This window comes from Gnatocerus cornutus, chromosome 6 (genome assembly GCF_029298725.1).
Source record: "Gnatocerus cornutus isolate USDA-ARS CGAHR chromosome 6, icGnaCorn1.1, whole genome shotgun sequence".
NCBI lineage: Eukaryota > Metazoa > Arthropoda > Insecta > Coleoptera > Tenebrionidae > Gnatocerus > Gnatocerus cornutus.
Genome location: NC_142238.1, coordinates 11,398,451 through 11,414,795, shown reverse-complemented (window position 1 = coordinate 11,414,795; position 16,345 = coordinate 11,398,451). Strand labels below are relative to the sequence as shown.

Genomic DNA, 16,345 nt, shown 5'->3' with positions numbered 1-16,345 from the left:
AATAATCACCAAATATCTGTTTCTTTAACAATTCTGTAATATCAAATTGTGGATAATAAAACATAAGACCTTCCTGACACCATTAAGCGCACCACACGCCATTGCGTTGTGTTCACAAAAGCATAAACAACGAACCCATCAATTTTACAAAATTAAACGAAAAACTCGTCATGTCCACCCACCACTCAATCAATAAAACTTCTTTTAAGTAATCGTCCGCCCACGCTAATTTTATGATAAAAATGAAACGGGAAATACATATTTAGAATGACATTTATGGAAGTAATAAAACCAAATGTAATAGATAATTTTATTTGAAAAATGTTTCACCTATAATATTCAACATGTAACACGACATTAATCTACAAAATTTTAACATATACACTTTATTTTATATAGCTTTTGCAGCTGGAAATTCAACAATAAAATATTCTCTGACTATGCGTAAATAACTCAGACTTTGCTTCAAAAGAAGGTGGCCAAGCTGTAAAGTTCTAAAGCAGTAGAATATTTTATTAAATTAGTTTAGGTTATAATGGACTAGAAAGTTTGACGAACATAAAACAAAAAGAGCCACAAATTCTAGTCCATTCTATTAGCTCCAGTATCATTGCACGACATTCTTACAATTACAGTTTGTAAATAAATGACACATAAATCTTACAAAAGAAAGGAGCATTTTTGTACATAGATTTTACTATAGTTTAATATAAGACCACTTACGACCGTTGAAGTTGAATTGAACCTTAAGCCCAAATGTAGAAAAAATGAGACGTTTTGCCCTAAGATTAGGTACTATAAACAATATCACAAAGTACCGTAATTTGTATGATGACCAGCATCACAGAAGCTGCCAATGACACAAACCTAATGATACGAAAATGAATTTCGATATTTAATATCTGTAAGTGGATGGTTCTTCGCTTTTCGGTGATTTTAAATAGAAATTAATCGTTTTATGGACTTTGGGTCCACCTGTGATTATAATAAAATTGACGTAACGTGGACAATAAATCATTTATAGCTATAATTAATTTAATCTGTAATTCTGTTTCAATAGGGAAGTTTTTCCCTTGTTTTTACGGTGCCCTAGTAAAAACTAGGGCATTTAGTAAATATATTCTTATAAAAATTATATTTTCTTATGGAACTTATTGTGCTATGAATTACCCTTTCTACTTTAAGCTGTTTTTTCATAAATAGACAAATAAATAAAATCTACAACAATAAAAATATGGCTCAAACAACGTCTTTGGTATTTATAATGGCATTAAGAACATAGTTAACATCCTGTGAGAACAAACTAAGTACATTTTCTTTGACTAGAAAAACTATTTATCACATTACCATATTAGGAATGTATTAATCATTGGAATGCTTAGTCTTCAGCCATCAAATGAATACTATCCTCACCTGAAGTTCTAAGAGAATTTGGTGTCAGAAGAGACAGAACATCTTGATGATGGTGGTGATGAGACTTAGAAAACGACTTTAAAGGAGATGTATCAGATCCATCCCAACTTGAATGTTTAGGTTTTATTTCACTTTTTGTTTTATCTTTGGTCTGAAATTGCAATCAGTAACAATCAACAAAAAAATCAACAATCTTACGTTAACTTCTACTTGGAGTGTCTCCTCTTCTCCATTTGGAAACTGAAAAATCTTAAAATTTGGTGATTTTGGCCATGTAGTTGGAGGTGGACTTCTTATCATATGTTCATGCATCTCTGGAAGAGTCAGGGGGTCTACATCTAAATCAATGGACAATTCCTATAACAATACAATCAATATTGGAAGGTCAACACTCTTTCTTTACCTTTGACATTAAATTAGCATGATCTGATTCTTCTTCTAAGCTGTCAATCAAACTTTCCCTACTCGCTATAATTTGCTAGAATATCAATTATACAATTATAATAACACGTGTTAAATAAGTTTAAACCTACTTGAATAAACGGGTTGTCTTGTCTGGACGCTCGCAAAGCTTCCATGTCTTGATCGATGTTACGAATTCTCCCTGGAGTTAAAGTTACTGTAGAAATAGCCGGTGAAGGAGGACTAGATACTGGCAGGTTCAAGTAGTAATCTACTGCTGATACACTGAGCGTGGAGTGTGCACGACCCACGGTGTTCCCTTTTGTTGCATCTACAAATAGCATAAAAATGTGGCGCAGATTGAGCACGTTGTACCTGGTAAATTCCGTCGGCGATTCATACTTAATTAATCGGTGATGTGTAAATTAATAGCATCACTACGTGACGAATTGTTAAATTTTAATAAAACCGAGTATTATTATTGATGTTTGCTTTAACTTGTTTGTTTAGTTTTTGACAGAAGTGGCATTTGGGTTTGACGTTGACGTTTGGACCGATTACAGTTTCCTTTTAAAGAAATGAGTATTAGTTCAGCAAATATCCGAGAGATGACCTCAAATTTTATTAAGTTTTTCCCCGGTTCTCTCGATTAATTAAACTGAAAAATTTCAATGTATTTTAGTCCTCTCGTTAATTTAAAGTAAAATCGAGAAGTTTTCCATTGCAGCTTTAAAATCAGATTTTATATACATTTTTTTGACTCTTTTAATAAGGGGTTCTTGAATGTTTCGTTGTAACATAAATCTGTTTTACCAGAAGAATTCATAGCTTACAAAACATAAGTTTTACAATATTTCTTCAAAGTGGAGTTAGTGGATTTTATGCTCTCTTCTCTGATTGGTTTGTTTATTCTGACTATTGCCTGTTTGCCTTTATTAAAGTCTCGTTTATTTGAATTTTTTGTTCTATTTCTCTCAATTATTTCAATCACAATATAATTTGAACTTTTTGATAGGTCCCTTGAATTTCAAACTATCGAGAGTCTACTGTATCAGTCGCTGTTTTCAAGGTTGCAACTATTTGAATTCGCGAATAAAATGACCGATGTGGCGCGGCGATCTTTGCACAGATGACAAGCGAGAAATGTACTGTCTTTGAAAAAGTGTCGTTTATTAAAAAAAAAAGAATTTGTATGGGGTATTCCATACCAAATCGACCACTGTTGACTTCGACCCTTTTCGATTTGCCTGAAAATTTTTTATTACCCTAAGAAAAACAGTTCTTTTTCAAATTTTTTCAAATTTTTTCAAATACCCAACCCAACAAAAGTGATGAATTTTTCGAAAAAATGATTATTTTATTTTCAAATAGCTATAACTTTTTCAAAAATTAACCTATTGGGACGTTTTTTTCAAAATTTTTGTTTTGAAGTGTACTTTAAAAAAAACAGAAAAAATTTAACATGATAAACCCAATGAAATGTTCGCTTTTTTGAGAAAACCCATTATATTCTTAAAGTTTACCATTTATTTTTTTTTATTTGGTCTTGTCAAAAAAACTTAATTCTGCATTTATTGCCACATATCCGAGAGTGTGAGCCGATTATTTTTTTTTTTTTATTTAATTGAAAAAATTTTTTTTTTCAATTTTTGATTTTTTTATTCTAGACGTTTTGTTAATGCAATAAAATGAATGCAACTAAACGATTTTACAGGATTATATTATACAGGGTCCGGCAACACTTGTGTCCACCCCCAAAATCATCTTTAATTTTAAAGATAAAACTTTCAAAATTTGCATACGCTCACAGTTAACAAAGCTCTAGAAGCTGACGCAAAAATTTGTTTTTTATCACTGATAGTTTTGGCGTCGCGACGCTTTGAAAATGTAATTTTTAGGTAATTGTGAGGGTTTGTGATATCAACCCCTAATTTAATTTTTTATCTATTCTTTGGCTCGCTTTAGATTGTAACAAAAGTCTTACTTGGTGAAATTGTCGCTTTGTCGATGTTAATTAACGATTTGTAGTGTCCATAAAGTGCAACATGCCCGTGTTAATCAAAATTAGCCTTTATAAAAGAGAATGAAGTGACTTGTGAAATTTTGGTGTAAACGTATTTTCCCAATGCGCCGTCATAATTTTGAAAACTAACTTGATAAAGCAGCGTTTTTTTCGCAAATTTTAAACACAATTTGTATTTGATTTAAAACAAAAATTCAAATATTTTTGTTACAGTTATGTCGAAAAAAATTTGAATTCGCGAATATTTCCGCAAAAACTCAAAAATCGCTAAAAATTAGACTTCTTGGGCGTCGCGCCACTAAACAAACCGTGATAAAAAACAATTTCTTTGTCAGCTTCTAGAGCTTCGTCAACTGTGAGCGTATGCAAATTTTCAAAATTTTGTCTTTAAAATTAAAGACGATTTTGGGGGTGGACACAAGTGTTGCCGAACCCTGTATACGCAATTTATAGTTTCATTTTACAACTATAATAACTATAGGCATAGGATTCAAATTTAATATAATAATTAGATCGATAAGCTAGGGCATGACAATTACAGACTCACCGACAGCCAGTTTACTAGATCCACATGAATATGTTTTATGTTAGTCTTGGATAAAGGAAAATAAGCAAAAATCGTTGAATCAGTGTCGTATAGTACAAGTCGCAATGTTATCAATAGATAATAATCAATAAATTCAATATTGTTGTTTATAAAGTTTTCAAGATCTCCAAAAAGTAAATTTGTATAAGTGTAAATGTGTGCAAGTGCATTTTCGTTGATTTTGCAATAATTTAGTTACAACTAAATGAATAAATAACAGAGGGGAACAACTTTGACCTTTGTCTTGTTTTGTTTGTTAGAACAATGACAATTTGTTAATACCTGAATTTAATTGTCTAACTGCAAGAATATAAATTTGCGATTGAATACGTTTTTTTTTTTCACAAATTCAACTCTTAAAATGGGTAGTACATCCACCATAACCGAGTTTTTTGCCAACAAAAATGTCTTAATTACTGGCGGAAGCGGCTTCATTGGAAAAGTTTTAGTAGAAAAATTACTTCGATCATGTCCGAACGTAAACAGTATTTATTTACTGATGAGGGAGAAAAAAGGTAAAAGTATGGAAGACAGAATTAAAACAATCACCGATCTACCAGTAAGTCTAAAATTACTTTTAAATTTATCTCATACATTTCTTCTCAGCTCTTCGATTTGCTAAAATCTCAAAATGCTGAGTCACTGAAAAAAATTAAAATCGTCAAAGGAGAAGTTCGAGAGTTGAATTTAGGTTTGAGTCTTGAAGACCAGAAGAAGCTAATTACAGAGATTAATGTCATCTTCCACGCTGCTGCTTCTGTGCGATTTGATGATAGTTTAACAGATGCGATTCTTACAAATACTCGAGGAACTCGCGAAGTAGTGAATTTAGCTCTACAGATGAAAAAGTTAGAGGTTTTAGTTCATGTATCTACAACTTATTCTCACACAGAGCAGAAGATTGTCGAAGAGAAGCTCTACCCTCCACATGCTGATTGGAGAAAATGCATACAAATCGCAGAAAATGTTGATCGACATGCTTTGAATGTTTTAACAGAAAAGTTTATACAGCCGCTGCCTAACACATACACTTTTACAAAATCTTTGAGTGAGCAGCTGATTAGTGATTTGTGCATTGGAAAAATACCAGCTGTCATCTACCGACCATCCATTGGTATAACTCCTATTTTAGAACTACTCCAAATCTAATATATTTTTTATTTTACATTACAGTGACCAACTGCCTCAAAGACCCTATTTCAGGATGGGTTGACAATTACAATGGTCCTATGGGTATGGTCGTAGGTATAGCTACAGGAATTTTACGCACATTGTACGCCAATTCTTCAATAATCACTGATTACGTCCCTGTGGATGTCATTGTTAAAGCCTTGATCATATCGGCTTGGAAACAAGCTATTAATAAGTATAAAGTCAAAAAAAAAATAGAACGCGGTTTATTAATTTTTTATATTATTTATTTTAGAGATACTACTGAAAAATTCGTACCCAGTGTGTATAACGGTAGTAATAACGATGTCGTACCTCTGTCTGTAGATACAACGGTAAAACAAACACTAAAATATTCTATTCAAGATCCTGTGAAAACCATATTTTGGTATCCTCACACGAATACAACGACATGCTATTATTATTACTTTATTCAAGTTCTTTTGTATCATCTTCTTCCAGCACTACTCGCAGACGGCATCCTCAAAATTGCGGGTAAAAAACCCATGTAAGATTTTACTACGTGTCAGTTTAATTTCCCTGCCAATTATGCATTTTGTCTAGGTTACTAAAGCTCCACAGGAGGATTTATGTCGCGAATTTGGCTATTTGCTATTTTACTCATAACCAGTGGACTTTTGTTAACACAGAAATGTTGAATTTAGAAAAGGATCTACAACCTAGCGACTTGGATGCTTTTACTTTCAGACATGAAGAAATAGATATTGAAATTGGATGTAAAAACAGTTATACAGGAATTAAAAAGTATCTTCTTAAAGATAATAACACAGATATAAAAAAATCTAAGAAGAATTTAAAAATAATGTGGTTTTTAGCACAAATTGTGAATATTTTGTGCTATTTAGGAGTGTTTTGGATCATGTTTGTTAAAGTCAATATCATTGCAGTTGCTACTAACATGCTTAGCAAATACATGTAAAATTTGACTGCGGATTAAAAAATAAAAATTTTGGCTTCTTGACTTTCGTATAATATATATTAAAAATGTCCCGATCATGATTCTTTTATTAATTAATTAGGCCACTGTCCGAAATCAACGTTCTCCTGGATATTTTTGTACCAAGATGACGAATTTAATTTCATTTTATAATTCATTTTTCGTTTATAAAAATCCATTATGATGATGATCCAACAAAAGGTAGTTTATTAAAAAAAATCTGAACAATCAGCAGTTAATAAGTCTTAAAGTTAAATCTACATACAGGAAATAATTGCTTTTTTTACGGTTTTATGATGACTAGATTCAAGATCTGTTGGCGAATTATGTGTTAGATTTTAGTTTAATCATCACTCTGATGATGGTAGCATTGCTATCGAAACGTGCGTCATCATTTTTTGACGAAATTTGGTGTTTGGGAATAAATTGTGTTTTTGATCATTTTTGTCAACACCAAGATTTGATCCAATAAATTTATGCGATGTGTAGACAAAACTGATTTTGCAACTTTTGAATTCGATAACTTAAAAGGATTTTTACAAATACGGCTGTGATTTTAAAGTCTCTAATCTGATAAGATGTTTAATGTGAATACTTCTAATAACAATCCCCTAATGTGTGAAAATATCTATAAATCAATTAAGCTCCCCATTGAATTACACTTAAACGTGTCTTATTTTGGACGAAAGTAGAATTGTAAAACACGAAAAGATCGCGAAATCCAAAAAGGCACAATTTTACTTCACACGCACACATCCGTCTTCGTCGAGTCGCAGCACTAAACTAATTGAAATGAAGGTGATTAAGTGATTACCAAACTTCATTAATTAAGTAAAAAATTGTTCTTTATGTTTATTTGTCTTTATATGAATTTTTGCGCGTTTCGGGAGTCGGGCGTACGATTGATCTGGAACGTTCCATTTCTTATGAAATTTTGCGGTTCAAGTATAATTTTCTAGAAAAATAGAAATACAAACTAGCGAAACAAACATTGCAAAACCATCGCTATCTAAGAGATTTGAACTTGGAAAAGGACCAAGGTGAGACGAATCGAAATTCGACTGTAACTTGTCTGATAGAATTGTATTGTTGGTTGCCTATTTTACATGCAACTTTTTTTTTTGTGAAACTACTTCTAATATCTTATTCCCTTCATAATCAATTATAACTCAAGTTTACGGAAATCTTCTCCTTGCTGTATCTGGCAGTATGTGATGGTCTCTAGCAGAGAAGTTAGGTATCAGCCAAGAGTACAAAAATATTTTTCAAACACTTTAATAAAATATACAAATTCAAAAGCAAAGTATTTAGACTAAACGCAATAACGACCACTTAGTTCTTTTGGTTATCATCGTCTTTTACTTTCTTAACGTCCTTGATTATTTCATCCAACTTGTACAAATCCTTTAGTGACACTTGTCCTGATCCCCTTTCAAGGGGTTTGGGTTGCTTGGGATGAGGTTTCCATCCTAACATATTGATTATCTAAAAAACTGAAGTTACGAGATAAATTCGCAATCTCTGACCAAACCTGAAAAGTTGCAGGTATAGTAGTCTTCCCAGTTTCAGGATCAATTTTTCCATACAGCTGTTGGTAAATGGCCGCAGCCGCAAATTGGGTGTCTCTGTGGAGGTGGAGTGAACGGTTTAAAGCTGCGTTGCTCTCAGCCATACCTACAACAATTTTAAAATAACGAAACATTTAGAATAAGAATGTCACCTTTGAGATCCCACATGAGCTCAAACAAGGTGGGATAATTAACAACGATCTCATCTGTATCAATTGTAAGCATGGTAAAACCAGCTCTCGTCAACAAGCTGCCGATATCGCGCACTTCTGTAAAGGGCGAGATGTGAGGTGAAAGGCCCCCGCGTCTTTCTAATTCGGCTAATTGGAGTGACGAGCGCAATTCGTATAACGTGTCGCCCCCAAAAACCGCCGCTAATAAGACGCCGTCTTGTTTCAGTGAGCTGAGGATTTGCTTGAAGGCTTTGGGAAGGTCGTTTACCCAATGCAGGCTCAAACTAGAAATGACCAAATCTAAAGAATTTTGTTCAAACTAAAAAAAAAGATGAGATTTTGTTTTTTTTTAGTTTCAACGCAACCTCTATATTCTCTTCATCTAAGATTTGTTTTCTCACTTTGATGCCCTCTTGTACATCAAAACTGTCTAAATTAAAGCGACTCATATCACATAAGATTAGTTCTTCAATACATTTGGGGGAAATATGTCGAGAAACATATCCTCTGCTACATCCTGCAAAACCATTTTAGATTTTATCTGTGGAATATCAGCTGGGATATACCTATGTCGGCAGCAAGTTTGAATTTCCTTTTTATGTCAAACACTCGGTCCGCTAACCTGTAACCAATCTCGTCTTTGAGGTAGTCGTAGACGTTGACATCGTCTGCACTGGCCGCACGGGTCCTCTGCAGACTCTTGGTGTTTCTATCAAAGACATGCATAATGTGTTCATCTTGGTAATTGCAGGCGGTGACGGAAAAGTTTCGAATTTTCTGAACCTCCCTTAAAGCTCTTAAGGAGTGCGCCGCATATTTTTTAAATAATACTGTATTAACCAAAGACATGGCATGAACTACAAATGCATTGTTATCAACAACAAACACAAATACAGACCGAAAACAAAGTCATTACTGTCATTTTATAGGTTAAGTAAATGTCAGATAGATGTCAAACCGCCGCGTTTAAAGTCACGTATTTTCAACCCTTTTCTCACCCCTGTAATTAGATGAAATTTGTTATATCTTCCATTTACACCCCAATTTCCATATTTCCTTCTTCTAATTTTTTGATGTTTTTGTGATGTCACGAATTGTACACCATGGATTTGAGTAGTTTCCAAGTTTTGCAAGCCCCAGCGACCGTTTACTACATTCCGAATTTTATTACTCCAGAAGAGGAGGCCCACATTCTGAAAAATGTTTATTCAGTTCCAAAACCAAAATGGACTTGTTTGTCCAAAAGAAGACTGCAAGACTATGGTGGAGTTCCTCATGAAAAAGGAATGGTTCCCGAGTCGATACCGAACTGGTTAACAAAGTATATGGAAAAAGTAGCCCAATTGAACGTGTTTGATGGCAACAAACCAAATCAAGTATTAGTCAACGAATATCTTCCAGGTCAAGGGATAATGCCCCACACTGATGGGCCGTTATTCTATCCTACAATTGCTACAATTACCTGCGGCTCACATACAATATTGGAATTTTTAGAAAATAACGAAAGCAGAACAAAAGTTTGTCAATTATTATTAGAAAAGTGTAGTTTAGTGGTCATCAAAGATGACATGTATTCTAAATATCTTCATTCCATTAAAGAAGTCGATTTTGACGTTGTTGATGAAGGCTGTGCCAATCTGCTTAATTGTGGAAAACAATACGTTGTTGGTGATAAAATTATAAGGGAAACTAGGGTTTCTGTGACTATTAGAAATGTAACTAAAGTTCTTAAAATAAAATTATGGAAATGAGTTTTATTTTATTCAGACATGGGTTCAGGACCTGTGCTGTCTGTGACATCCTCTAATAAACTAGAATTGTACTCATTTTCAGACTCATCTAACATTGCTTGTAATTTACTTGCACTTGAGACCAAAACATAAAACTGTTTCCTCCTCATATCAAGTTTCTGTTCTAAAAGCACCTTTTCTTTGTGGAGTTCCTTAAGTTCCGCTTGGAGATTAGACAATCTCAGATTAGTTTCTTTCCTTGCAGGCTGTTCAGCAATACTTTGTGCCAAAAGATCATACATCATATGGTTTTGCTTCCAGATTTTAGCTTGTACCAAATTCTCCTTATTTTGTTTAATAGAATCTTTAACTTCACTTATTTGTCGCCCAAACTGTTCATACGTCTTTTTGTAATTCTCAAGCTGTTTTGATGTGGTTCTTGTCAACAACTGAGATCTTCTTACTGAATATTCACATAAACTGAGTTGAGCCAAGAGTTTGTCGTGAGTTGCTTGATTTTCTAAGGGAGAGTCATCAGTAGAGTTTGCCCATTTTCGAAGCGTTTTTGATATTACATTGAGCCTCCGGTCGTCCCCTGTGCCGTCGCCGTCAATTAACAACTTCCGTTTTATTATGTCCTCTGGAAAAAAACAATGACACACTGAACGAACATTTCAACGGAAACTCACCATCCGACATCGTACTGCGTTTTTCTTTCACTTTCATTAAAAATGTTATTAAAACCAACAGAAAAGAAATGGGGGTTATGTTTATGTAAAACTGTCAATCTGTCAATCAAGTATCACATTTGAAAGTGAAACGCGCCGCTAGAGGCCAACACCTACTTCCGGTAACCAATCTTTTCTAATTTGAAAACATTGCCAACATCTACCCAAAAACCGTACAACTGTGGGTACACTCTGTTCATTTTAAAATAGCAAATCTATCTCCAATTGCCTGCTTCTATATAATCGTAACCACGGGGCGGTCACTTCATAGGCCCTTGTTGGCATTGGTCGATGGTGGCGGACTCTGTGTTTTTGTCACATAAGTTGTGAAGCTATGATACTGAAAAAATACAGATTCCTAATTGAATTAAATTGACGAGGAAACACGTAATTCCAAGAGAGAAACAAATACAATGTTTATGTTTGGCCAACCGAAACTTTGACACGTGTTGCGTTGAACTTTGAGTTTTCTTCAATTGTAATCAATTGTAGTGTTGAGTTTTATGAAAAAGCTTGAAGTTACATTTTTCTTCTTGTTTGGATTTATTAAATAGTTGATTCAGCAATGACGATATTCATTACCAAGCTGAAAGTGGTGAGTTCCATTAATCTTCTGCTTATAAAAGTTATATTTATTTATTTATTTGTAGAATTATCTACACTGGGGTCTAATAAAGAGACTAGCTGTTCTAACATTTCACCAGAGATGCACCAACTTGCAATTCTTCAGAGAAATTACTTGGTAAGTTTCACACCAAATACCATTTCACACCAAATTGGCAGTATTTCATGTTTTAAATTGTTATAGATGGACTATGAAAATTCAACAGCCAGAATTATCATCAGCTGACATTTAAACAGAATTTATACTTCTGAAAGAATTTACTACACGATTACAGTGAGCAGAGTCAAAGTCAGTTCTTTCCAAGTGAAGAAGTTAATTTTGCGTCTGCAATCGTCAAAACTGAACATCCGCATTCTAAAAAAGTATGCAATTTCTTTTATTTTTTGACTATTTTTGTTACATGTATGGAACATGTCTTAATAAAAATGTTTTAACGAAAATTGTTTTTATTAAAATTCAAATTTATAGTCCAGTAAAAAAAATGCCTATAACGGTTTGTGTCTTCACTAAAGCGCTGGTTTGGGTCTAAACTTTTGTGCAAAGCTTGTGTGACATTTTTATAGAGGTCGCTACCTTATGTTGAGGTAGACGGATTTCCGAACATTTACTGTAGAGTGGGCTATCTATATATTCTTTCATCTAAGATCGTAACCATTAATCGTTATAATAAAAAATGAGGTGTTTAAAAATCTAGGGACTTTTACTTTAACTGACTGCAGCGCCTCCTAGCAGAGAACGCATTTTTGTTTACTATTGACACTCTGACATTTCAGTGACATTTGTTGTTATTCGTGAATGTGACAGTGATGTGTGGTGTGTTTACGGAGTTTCCCCAATATGCAAAATTCTGTTAAAAAAAGCATCTGACTTGGACAATTTCCACATTATTGGTACCATAACCCCTTTTTTTTTTGTTACATTTTACTGTTATATCCACCTCTCTTTAGAATTCGTGTTTTTGATTTCATTTATAGTTTTCCTGTAAACAGATTGGGAATAACGATTTTTATGAATTATGTTTAACCTTTTTATTACAATGCAGACATTTCTAGTTAAACATAATCAGTAAAAAGATTTTGTGAAACTGTGTCATTGGGTTTTGAGATCCTTCATAAAACAACGCATAATAATTTACATTTTATTCGATTTTCATAGTTTTGTTGTGTACATCCTATACTGCTAAGTGTTATTAATGTTAAGCACAATTATGTGACCAGTTGGACCCCAAAGTTCATGCACCAGCTTTAGTGGTATTTTACCTTAAGTATTTCATGTAGGAAAATAAAGATGTTTGTTAAACTGTGTTACTTTTTACAACATTAGAATCGAAATTTTGTTACAAACTGTAAAAAAAGATTCATCTAAAAAGTGAGGTTATGGTACTGTTATCAATATTTTTTAAATAAATAATTTTTGTTTTCTTATTAGGTGTGACCGCATTAATCGGCCTTTGAGTACATAAGCATGATACAGAAAAAACATGCACTGTGATAATGAATAAAAAATTGTAACGGTAGCTAATCAGCACTTAAAATGAGTGTTGTGAAAAAAGTATGGGACTTATGCATGTTCCACTGTAAAAATGTGATTTGTTCATTCTGCACCTAGTAAAGTCATGTGGACAGTTGTTTTATCGGGGTGCATTTTGCTCAGTCTCGTAATGTCCTTAGGAATGTGTTTATGTTGGAGGAAGAAGGCGCCCAAGTAAGAATTAGATTTGAGATGGTTTGCTTGAAATGTACGTTTGTTTTGTAGAAATGACTTGTTAGGGCTTCATGGCATGGTCATTCAAAAAAACCCTGACGAAAATGTTAATCACTTGCCCTCTGCTGCACCGTTTGTTGTTGAAGGCGTGAATGCTAGTGCTACTGACATTAACGAGTCTAATAAGAGGTATTGACATTATTTTATCAACAGCTTCAAGGATTTGTCTCAAGTGTATAGTAACAATCAGTGTAACAATCAAGTATCTCGTTACTGCACACTTGAGGAAATTGTCTAATCACGACTTAAATTACTTCAATTCGCAGTGTAATCCTCAAAAGTTTTAAAATCGCTTCGATATTCTGTTTATATTTTTCATGACGATTATTCATAATTGCTCCATTACATAATTCATTACTCAAAGATGGAATGTTTTGTGGATTTTCCTGCACGTGCATGCTGACATCACTTCTTCATCAAAACCACTAACTTAGAGTATTTTACATAGAAATGTCCCTGCTACAAATACTAGAAGAAGTTTACCTGACATACCGTCAGAACAAGGGGCTGCAGTTAATTGGGAACCCACAGGTGACAATTCTTCGGAGCATTACGCGACTGTTGGTCAATACCAAAATGGTTAAAATTATATTACTTTAGCTATTTTCCTCTAACAGTTTTTTGTAGCCAAGAGGCATACAGCCCCTAATGGTGTTGAGGCTAGACCCAGTATATCACAGCACAGTTCGATCAGTCAAGCCGACGACACTTCATCTCCTTATGAAAAAGTAAAGTACGATAAAATTAAATCCAAAGAACATCCTTACGCTCAGTTACAACCTACAACGAGTAGACAAGCCGTCTTGGAAGAGAACAAAGTAGCATCTGAAGAAAGGACATGTTTATTAAGGTGAGTTTCTATTTTTTACAGAAAGAGATTTAATATTTTTGTAAGGCCTGACGGATCAGCCACGTCTTCAGAGCCAGCAGCCCCTCCAAGATCTCGAAGATCTTCAGCACACAGTGGACTAGGTGTTGATATTCCAGCTGCTTCTGCGGTAGCTGGTGGTATTGCAGCAAGTCCCGAATTGCCTTATATGACGCCGCCCGTTACGCAACCGAATTTTAGTGGGGACTCTCAAGATTCATCCAGTAAGACGGCTAAATCAATGCGCTTTTATAAACATTGGGGTTTCAGAGGGTTACACTAGTATTAGTGTTCGAGAACCGTTGGCCAATATTATAGCGCAGACGAAGGAAATGAACAAAAAACGAGACCTTGATCAACATTATTCCACGGTATCAGATGATTCAGGTAAATTTATGGTGTAATTTGCATTGTCTGTCAGGATTAAGTTTATTACCTGGTTTATATCATATTAAATATTACGACTACTCGAAGATTAGTTCATCCTAAATCCAAATCTATACAATTTTTATTCTACCGCTTGATCACCGTTGTGGTACTGAAAGATAATTAAAATATCCACAGATGACGTCTACACTACAATCCCAGACCCCAATAACCAAATCTACACCAGCGAAAGCGAAACGTACGCTCGAATTCCTGCCCATCCCATAACAGTGGAGGCAGAAGTGAATGCACCGCCCACAGAAATTGACGAGTTCTACGAACCGGCGCCACAACCGCCGCCCCCGAGTGTTAACACTTTAAAACAAGTGACTGGTCATTCGCATTCTAGACAAGGTAAAAGTAGATTGTTTTAAGTCGATGTATAAACCCCATCACTTGTGTACTTTGAACAGCGTCTTCATCGAGTTCAATAGCCAATATCGGATCCCCGAAACCCGAGAAACGCCAGGCCAACTCACCCCTACCTCCTCCACCACCCGGTTCTAGTTTCGACGCTCAACTAATACAACGAAATGTCGACGATCTGTATGCAAAAGTGCACAAGAGTAAAAAAAAGGAAGAATCTGATGGGGAGAAGACACCCGAGAAAAAGAAAAACGGTGATAATACGAGTAGGAAGTCAGTTTCCAGTTGCAGCTCACTGGAAGAAAAGAAATTACCAGAAAGGCACAGAGAGCACAATTACGAAACATTAAGAACATCGAACTGTATTGATCCTGGATATGAAAGAATCCGACACGAGGAGCCAGGATATGCTAGCATTAATGGCCCAGAAAGCATAACGAATTCGGATCCAGGATACGAAGTACTGAAACAGAGGCCGTTATCTGAAGTGGATCCAAACTACGAGGAACTACCAACGAGTTCGAACACTAGTGAATGCGCCGGTTACTCGAAAATAAAATACAACACTGCCGTAGATGGTTATTCCGTCGTCAATAAACAGAACAAAAGCGATGAAAAATCGAGCAGCTACGGAAGCAATTCCCAAGAGTACAGTTTAGATGAACCAAACTATGAAAGTATGCCGAGTGAGTCTTTGTCCTCCGAGCCCAACTACGCTGCGTTAAAATCAGGCAGCGAATCAGATCCTAACTATGAATCAGTTAACCATTCGAATTATGAAAGGGTGAGAGACTTGGAGGAACCACCTTATGAAAGATTGAACGAAGATGCTAGTAAACGTGGATACGAAAACATCGACACTTCAGAAAGTTCAAACGGAACAAGTGAGACGAAATCACAGAAATCGGGACCGCCTTACCAACATCTCAATAACGATACCGATTCAGAAGTACCTGGTTACGAAAGAATTAATAGTATTAAGAAGGAACAAGCATCGTCTAGTATTGAATCAACGAGCAGCTCTGGAAAGAGTGTAGGAAATTCGGGTCATTTACTCGAGGAAGATGAAATTTTTCAAGTTTAGATGTCAGTATTTCAGTGCCTAAAATCTGGTGCTAATCATTTTTTATACCAATTCATGTTGTTACATGGTGATATAGAATTATAAGTGAATCTTTTCTAAGAATTTTAAAAATTCGAAATAGAAGTAGCGTTTATCGCTTTCAAAATAGGAGTTTGATGTGATTATTGAGTAGATAGAAATACTTTCACTTTGACAAGTCAAAAAAATGTATACGTATTTATGAGTTCGTTGGTTTTTAGGTTTTCTTATTTGTCTTCCATGTATCATTTTGCCTTGTGCCAAATATTTTCCACGTATTTTAATTCTGTTTTACAATAGACTGCTTTTAAATTACTGATTTAATGTTTAGTTACGAAATTGTTGCAATATTAAAGATTAATATATTTAAAACTTATTTATATTTTATCTATTTATTACATGTAATATTTTTAATATAACTGTTTTATAATAAAATCTTTTTT

General features: G+C 34.4%; 7 protein-coding genes and 1 long non-coding RNA gene across 9 annotated transcripts; 5 read left to right on the top strand and 3 right to left on the bottom strand.

Moving 5' to 3' along the window:
- Positions 1–296: 296 nt before the first annotated feature.
- On the bottom strand, positions 297–2,367 carry LOC148172923 (uncharacterized). The gene is made up of 5 exons (XM_088038171.1): positions 2,191–2,367; positions 1,947–2,146; positions 1,817–1,891; positions 1,612–1,770; positions 297–1,564 (listed from the first exon to the last, which is right to left on the bottom strand). Exons 1-5 carry the CDS (start codon positions 2,213–2,215, stop codon positions 1,379–1,381), a joined length of 645 nt encoding a protein of 214 aa, XP_087894297.1. The 5' UTR covers positions 2,216–2,367; the 3' UTR covers positions 297–1,378.
- Positions 2,368–4,554: 2,187 nt separating this feature from the next.
- On the top strand, positions 4,555–5,784 carry LOC148172922 (fatty acyl-CoA reductase 1-like). Its single transcript, XM_088039692.1, has 2 exons — positions 4,555–4,983; positions 5,031–5,784. The coding sequence occupies exons 1-2, from the start codon at positions 4,786–4,788 to the stop codon at positions 5,571–5,573; spliced, it is 741 nt and encodes a 246-aa protein (XP_087895818.1). The 5' UTR covers positions 4,555–4,785; the 3' UTR covers positions 5,574–5,784.
- Positions 5,660–6,534, top strand: LOC148172921 (fatty acyl-CoA reductase wat-like). The gene is made up of 3 exons (XM_088039806.1): positions 5,660–5,790; positions 5,851–6,102; positions 6,159–6,534. The coding sequence occupies exons 1-3, from the start codon at positions 5,660–5,662 to the stop codon at positions 6,532–6,534; spliced, it is 759 nt and encodes a 252-aa protein (XP_087895932.1).
- A 1,277-nt stretch (positions 6,535–7,811) lies between these two features.
- Positions 7,812–9,142, bottom strand: LOC148172920 (arginine-hydroxylase NDUFAF5, mitochondrial). The gene is made up of 5 exons (XM_088039108.1): positions 8,860–9,142; positions 8,659–8,810; positions 8,273–8,612; positions 8,084–8,226; positions 7,812–8,037 (listed from the first exon to the last, which is right to left on the bottom strand). Exons 1-5 carry the CDS (start codon positions 9,140–9,142, stop codon positions 7,885–7,887), a joined length of 1,071 nt encoding a protein of 356 aa, XP_087895234.1. The 3' UTR covers positions 7,812–7,884.
- A 254-nt stretch (positions 9,143–9,396) lies between these two features.
- Positions 9,397–10,045, top strand: LOC148172919 (putative RNA/DNA demethylase ALKBH6). The gene has a single exon (XM_088039111.1). The coding sequence runs from the start codon at positions 9,397–9,399 to the stop codon at positions 10,042–10,044; it is 648 nt and encodes a 215-aa protein (XP_087895237.1). The 3' UTR covers position 10,045.
- LOC148172918 (THO complex subunit 7 homolog) lies at positions 10,028–10,960 on the bottom strand. The gene is made up of 2 exons (XM_088039110.1): positions 10,713–10,960; positions 10,028–10,663 (listed from the first exon to the last, which is right to left on the bottom strand). The coding sequence occupies exons 1-2, from the start codon at positions 10,747–10,749 to the stop codon at positions 10,053–10,055; spliced, it is 648 nt and encodes a 215-aa protein (XP_087895236.1). The 5' UTR covers positions 10,750–10,960; the 3' UTR covers positions 10,028–10,052.
- Positions 10,961–11,184: 224 nt separating this feature from the next.
- On the top strand, positions 11,185–11,816 carry LOC148172917 (uncharacterized). Its single transcript, XR_015770272.1, has 3 exons — positions 11,185–11,346; positions 11,402–11,493; positions 11,560–11,816. It is a non-coding gene; the product is annotated as an uncharacterized LOC148172917 (long non-coding RNA).
- A 286-nt stretch (positions 11,817–12,102) lies between these two features.
- On the top strand, positions 12,103–16,291 carry LOC148172916 (uncharacterized). 2 transcript variants are annotated; one of them, XM_088039286.1, is made up of 9 exons: positions 12,103–12,266; positions 12,805–13,080; positions 13,132–13,269; positions 13,589–13,719; positions 13,768–13,990; positions 14,036–14,232; positions 14,279–14,395; positions 14,573–14,788; positions 14,848–16,290. In XM_088039286.1, exons 2-9 carry the CDS (start codon positions 12,992–12,994, stop codon positions 15,882–15,884), a joined length of 2,148 nt encoding a protein of 715 aa, XP_087895412.1. In that variant the 5' UTR covers positions 12,103–12,266; positions 12,805–12,991; the 3' UTR covers positions 15,885–16,290. The 2 variants fall into 2 exon arrangements, with proteins under 2 accessions (XP_087895412.1, XP_087895413.1); XM_088039287.1 differs by lacking the exon at positions 13,132–13,269 and having other exon boundaries at positions 14,848–16,291.
- The last annotated feature ends 54 nt before the right edge of the window (positions 16,292–16,345 follow it).

Coding starts and splice junctions, on each gene's coding strand:
- LOC148172923 (XM_088038171.1), bottom strand. CDS start 2,215: ATGAATCGCCGACGGAATTTACCAG. Junction 1,771..1,816: donor ATGCTAATTTAATGTCAAAG/GTAAAGAAAGAG, acceptor GTATTGTTATAG/GAATTGTCCATTGATTTAGA. Junction 1,565..1,611: donor CACTCCAAGTAGAAGTTAAC/GTAAGATTGTTG, acceptor TTGCAATTTCAG/ACCAAAGATAAAACAAAAAG.
- LOC148172921 (XM_088039806.1), top strand. CDS start 5,660: ATGGTCGTAGGTATAGCTACAGGAATTTTACGCACATTGTACGCCAAT. Junction 5,791..5,850: donor TGGAAACAAGCTATTAATAA/GTATAAAGTCAA, acceptor TATTTATTTTAG/AGATACTACTGAAAAATTCG. Junction 6,103..6,158: donor ATTGCGGGTAAAAAACCCAT/GTAAGATTTTAC, acceptor CATTTTGTCTAG/GTTACTAAAGCTCCACAGGA.
- LOC148172922 (XM_088039692.1), top strand. CDS start 4,786: ATGGGTAGTACATCCACCATAACCGAGTTTTTTGCCAACAAAAATGTC. Junction 4,984..5,030: donor AAACAATCACCGATCTACCA/GTAAGTCTAAAA, acceptor ATTTCTTCTCAG/CTCTTCGATTTGCTAAAATC.
- LOC148172919 (XM_088039111.1), top strand. CDS start 9,397: ATGGATTTGAGTAGTTTCCAAGTTTTGCAAGCCCCAGCGACCGTTTAC.
- LOC148172916 (XM_088039286.1), top strand. CDS start 12,992: ATGTGGACAGTTGTTTTATCGGGGTGCATTTTGCTCAGTCTCGTAATG. Junction 13,081..13,131: donor TGGAGGAAGAAGGCGCCCAA/GTAAGAATTAGA, acceptor TTTGTTTTGTAG/AAATGACTTGTTAGGGCTTC. Junction 14,789..14,847: donor TCATTCGCATTCTAGACAAG/GTAAAAGTAGAT, acceptor TACTTTGAACAG/CGTCTTCATCGAGTTCAATA.
- LOC148172920 (XM_088039108.1), bottom strand. CDS start 9,142: ATGTCTTTGGTTAATACAGTATTATTTAAAAAATATGCGGCGCACTCC. Junction 8,811..8,859: donor CAAACTTGCTGCCGACATAG/GTATATCCCAGC, acceptor ATGGTTTTGCAG/GATGTAGCAGAGGATATGTT. Junction 8,038..8,083: donor CTATACCTGCAACTTTTCAG/GTTTGGTCAGAG, acceptor TCAGTTTTTTAG/ATAATCAATATGTTAGGATG.
- LOC148172918 (XM_088039110.1), bottom strand. CDS start 10,749: ATGAAAGTGAAAGAAAAACGCAGTACGATGTCGGATG. Junction 10,664..10,712: donor ACGCAGTACGATGTCGGATG/GTGAGTTTCCGT, acceptor GTTTTTTTCCAG/AGGACATAATAAAACGGAAG.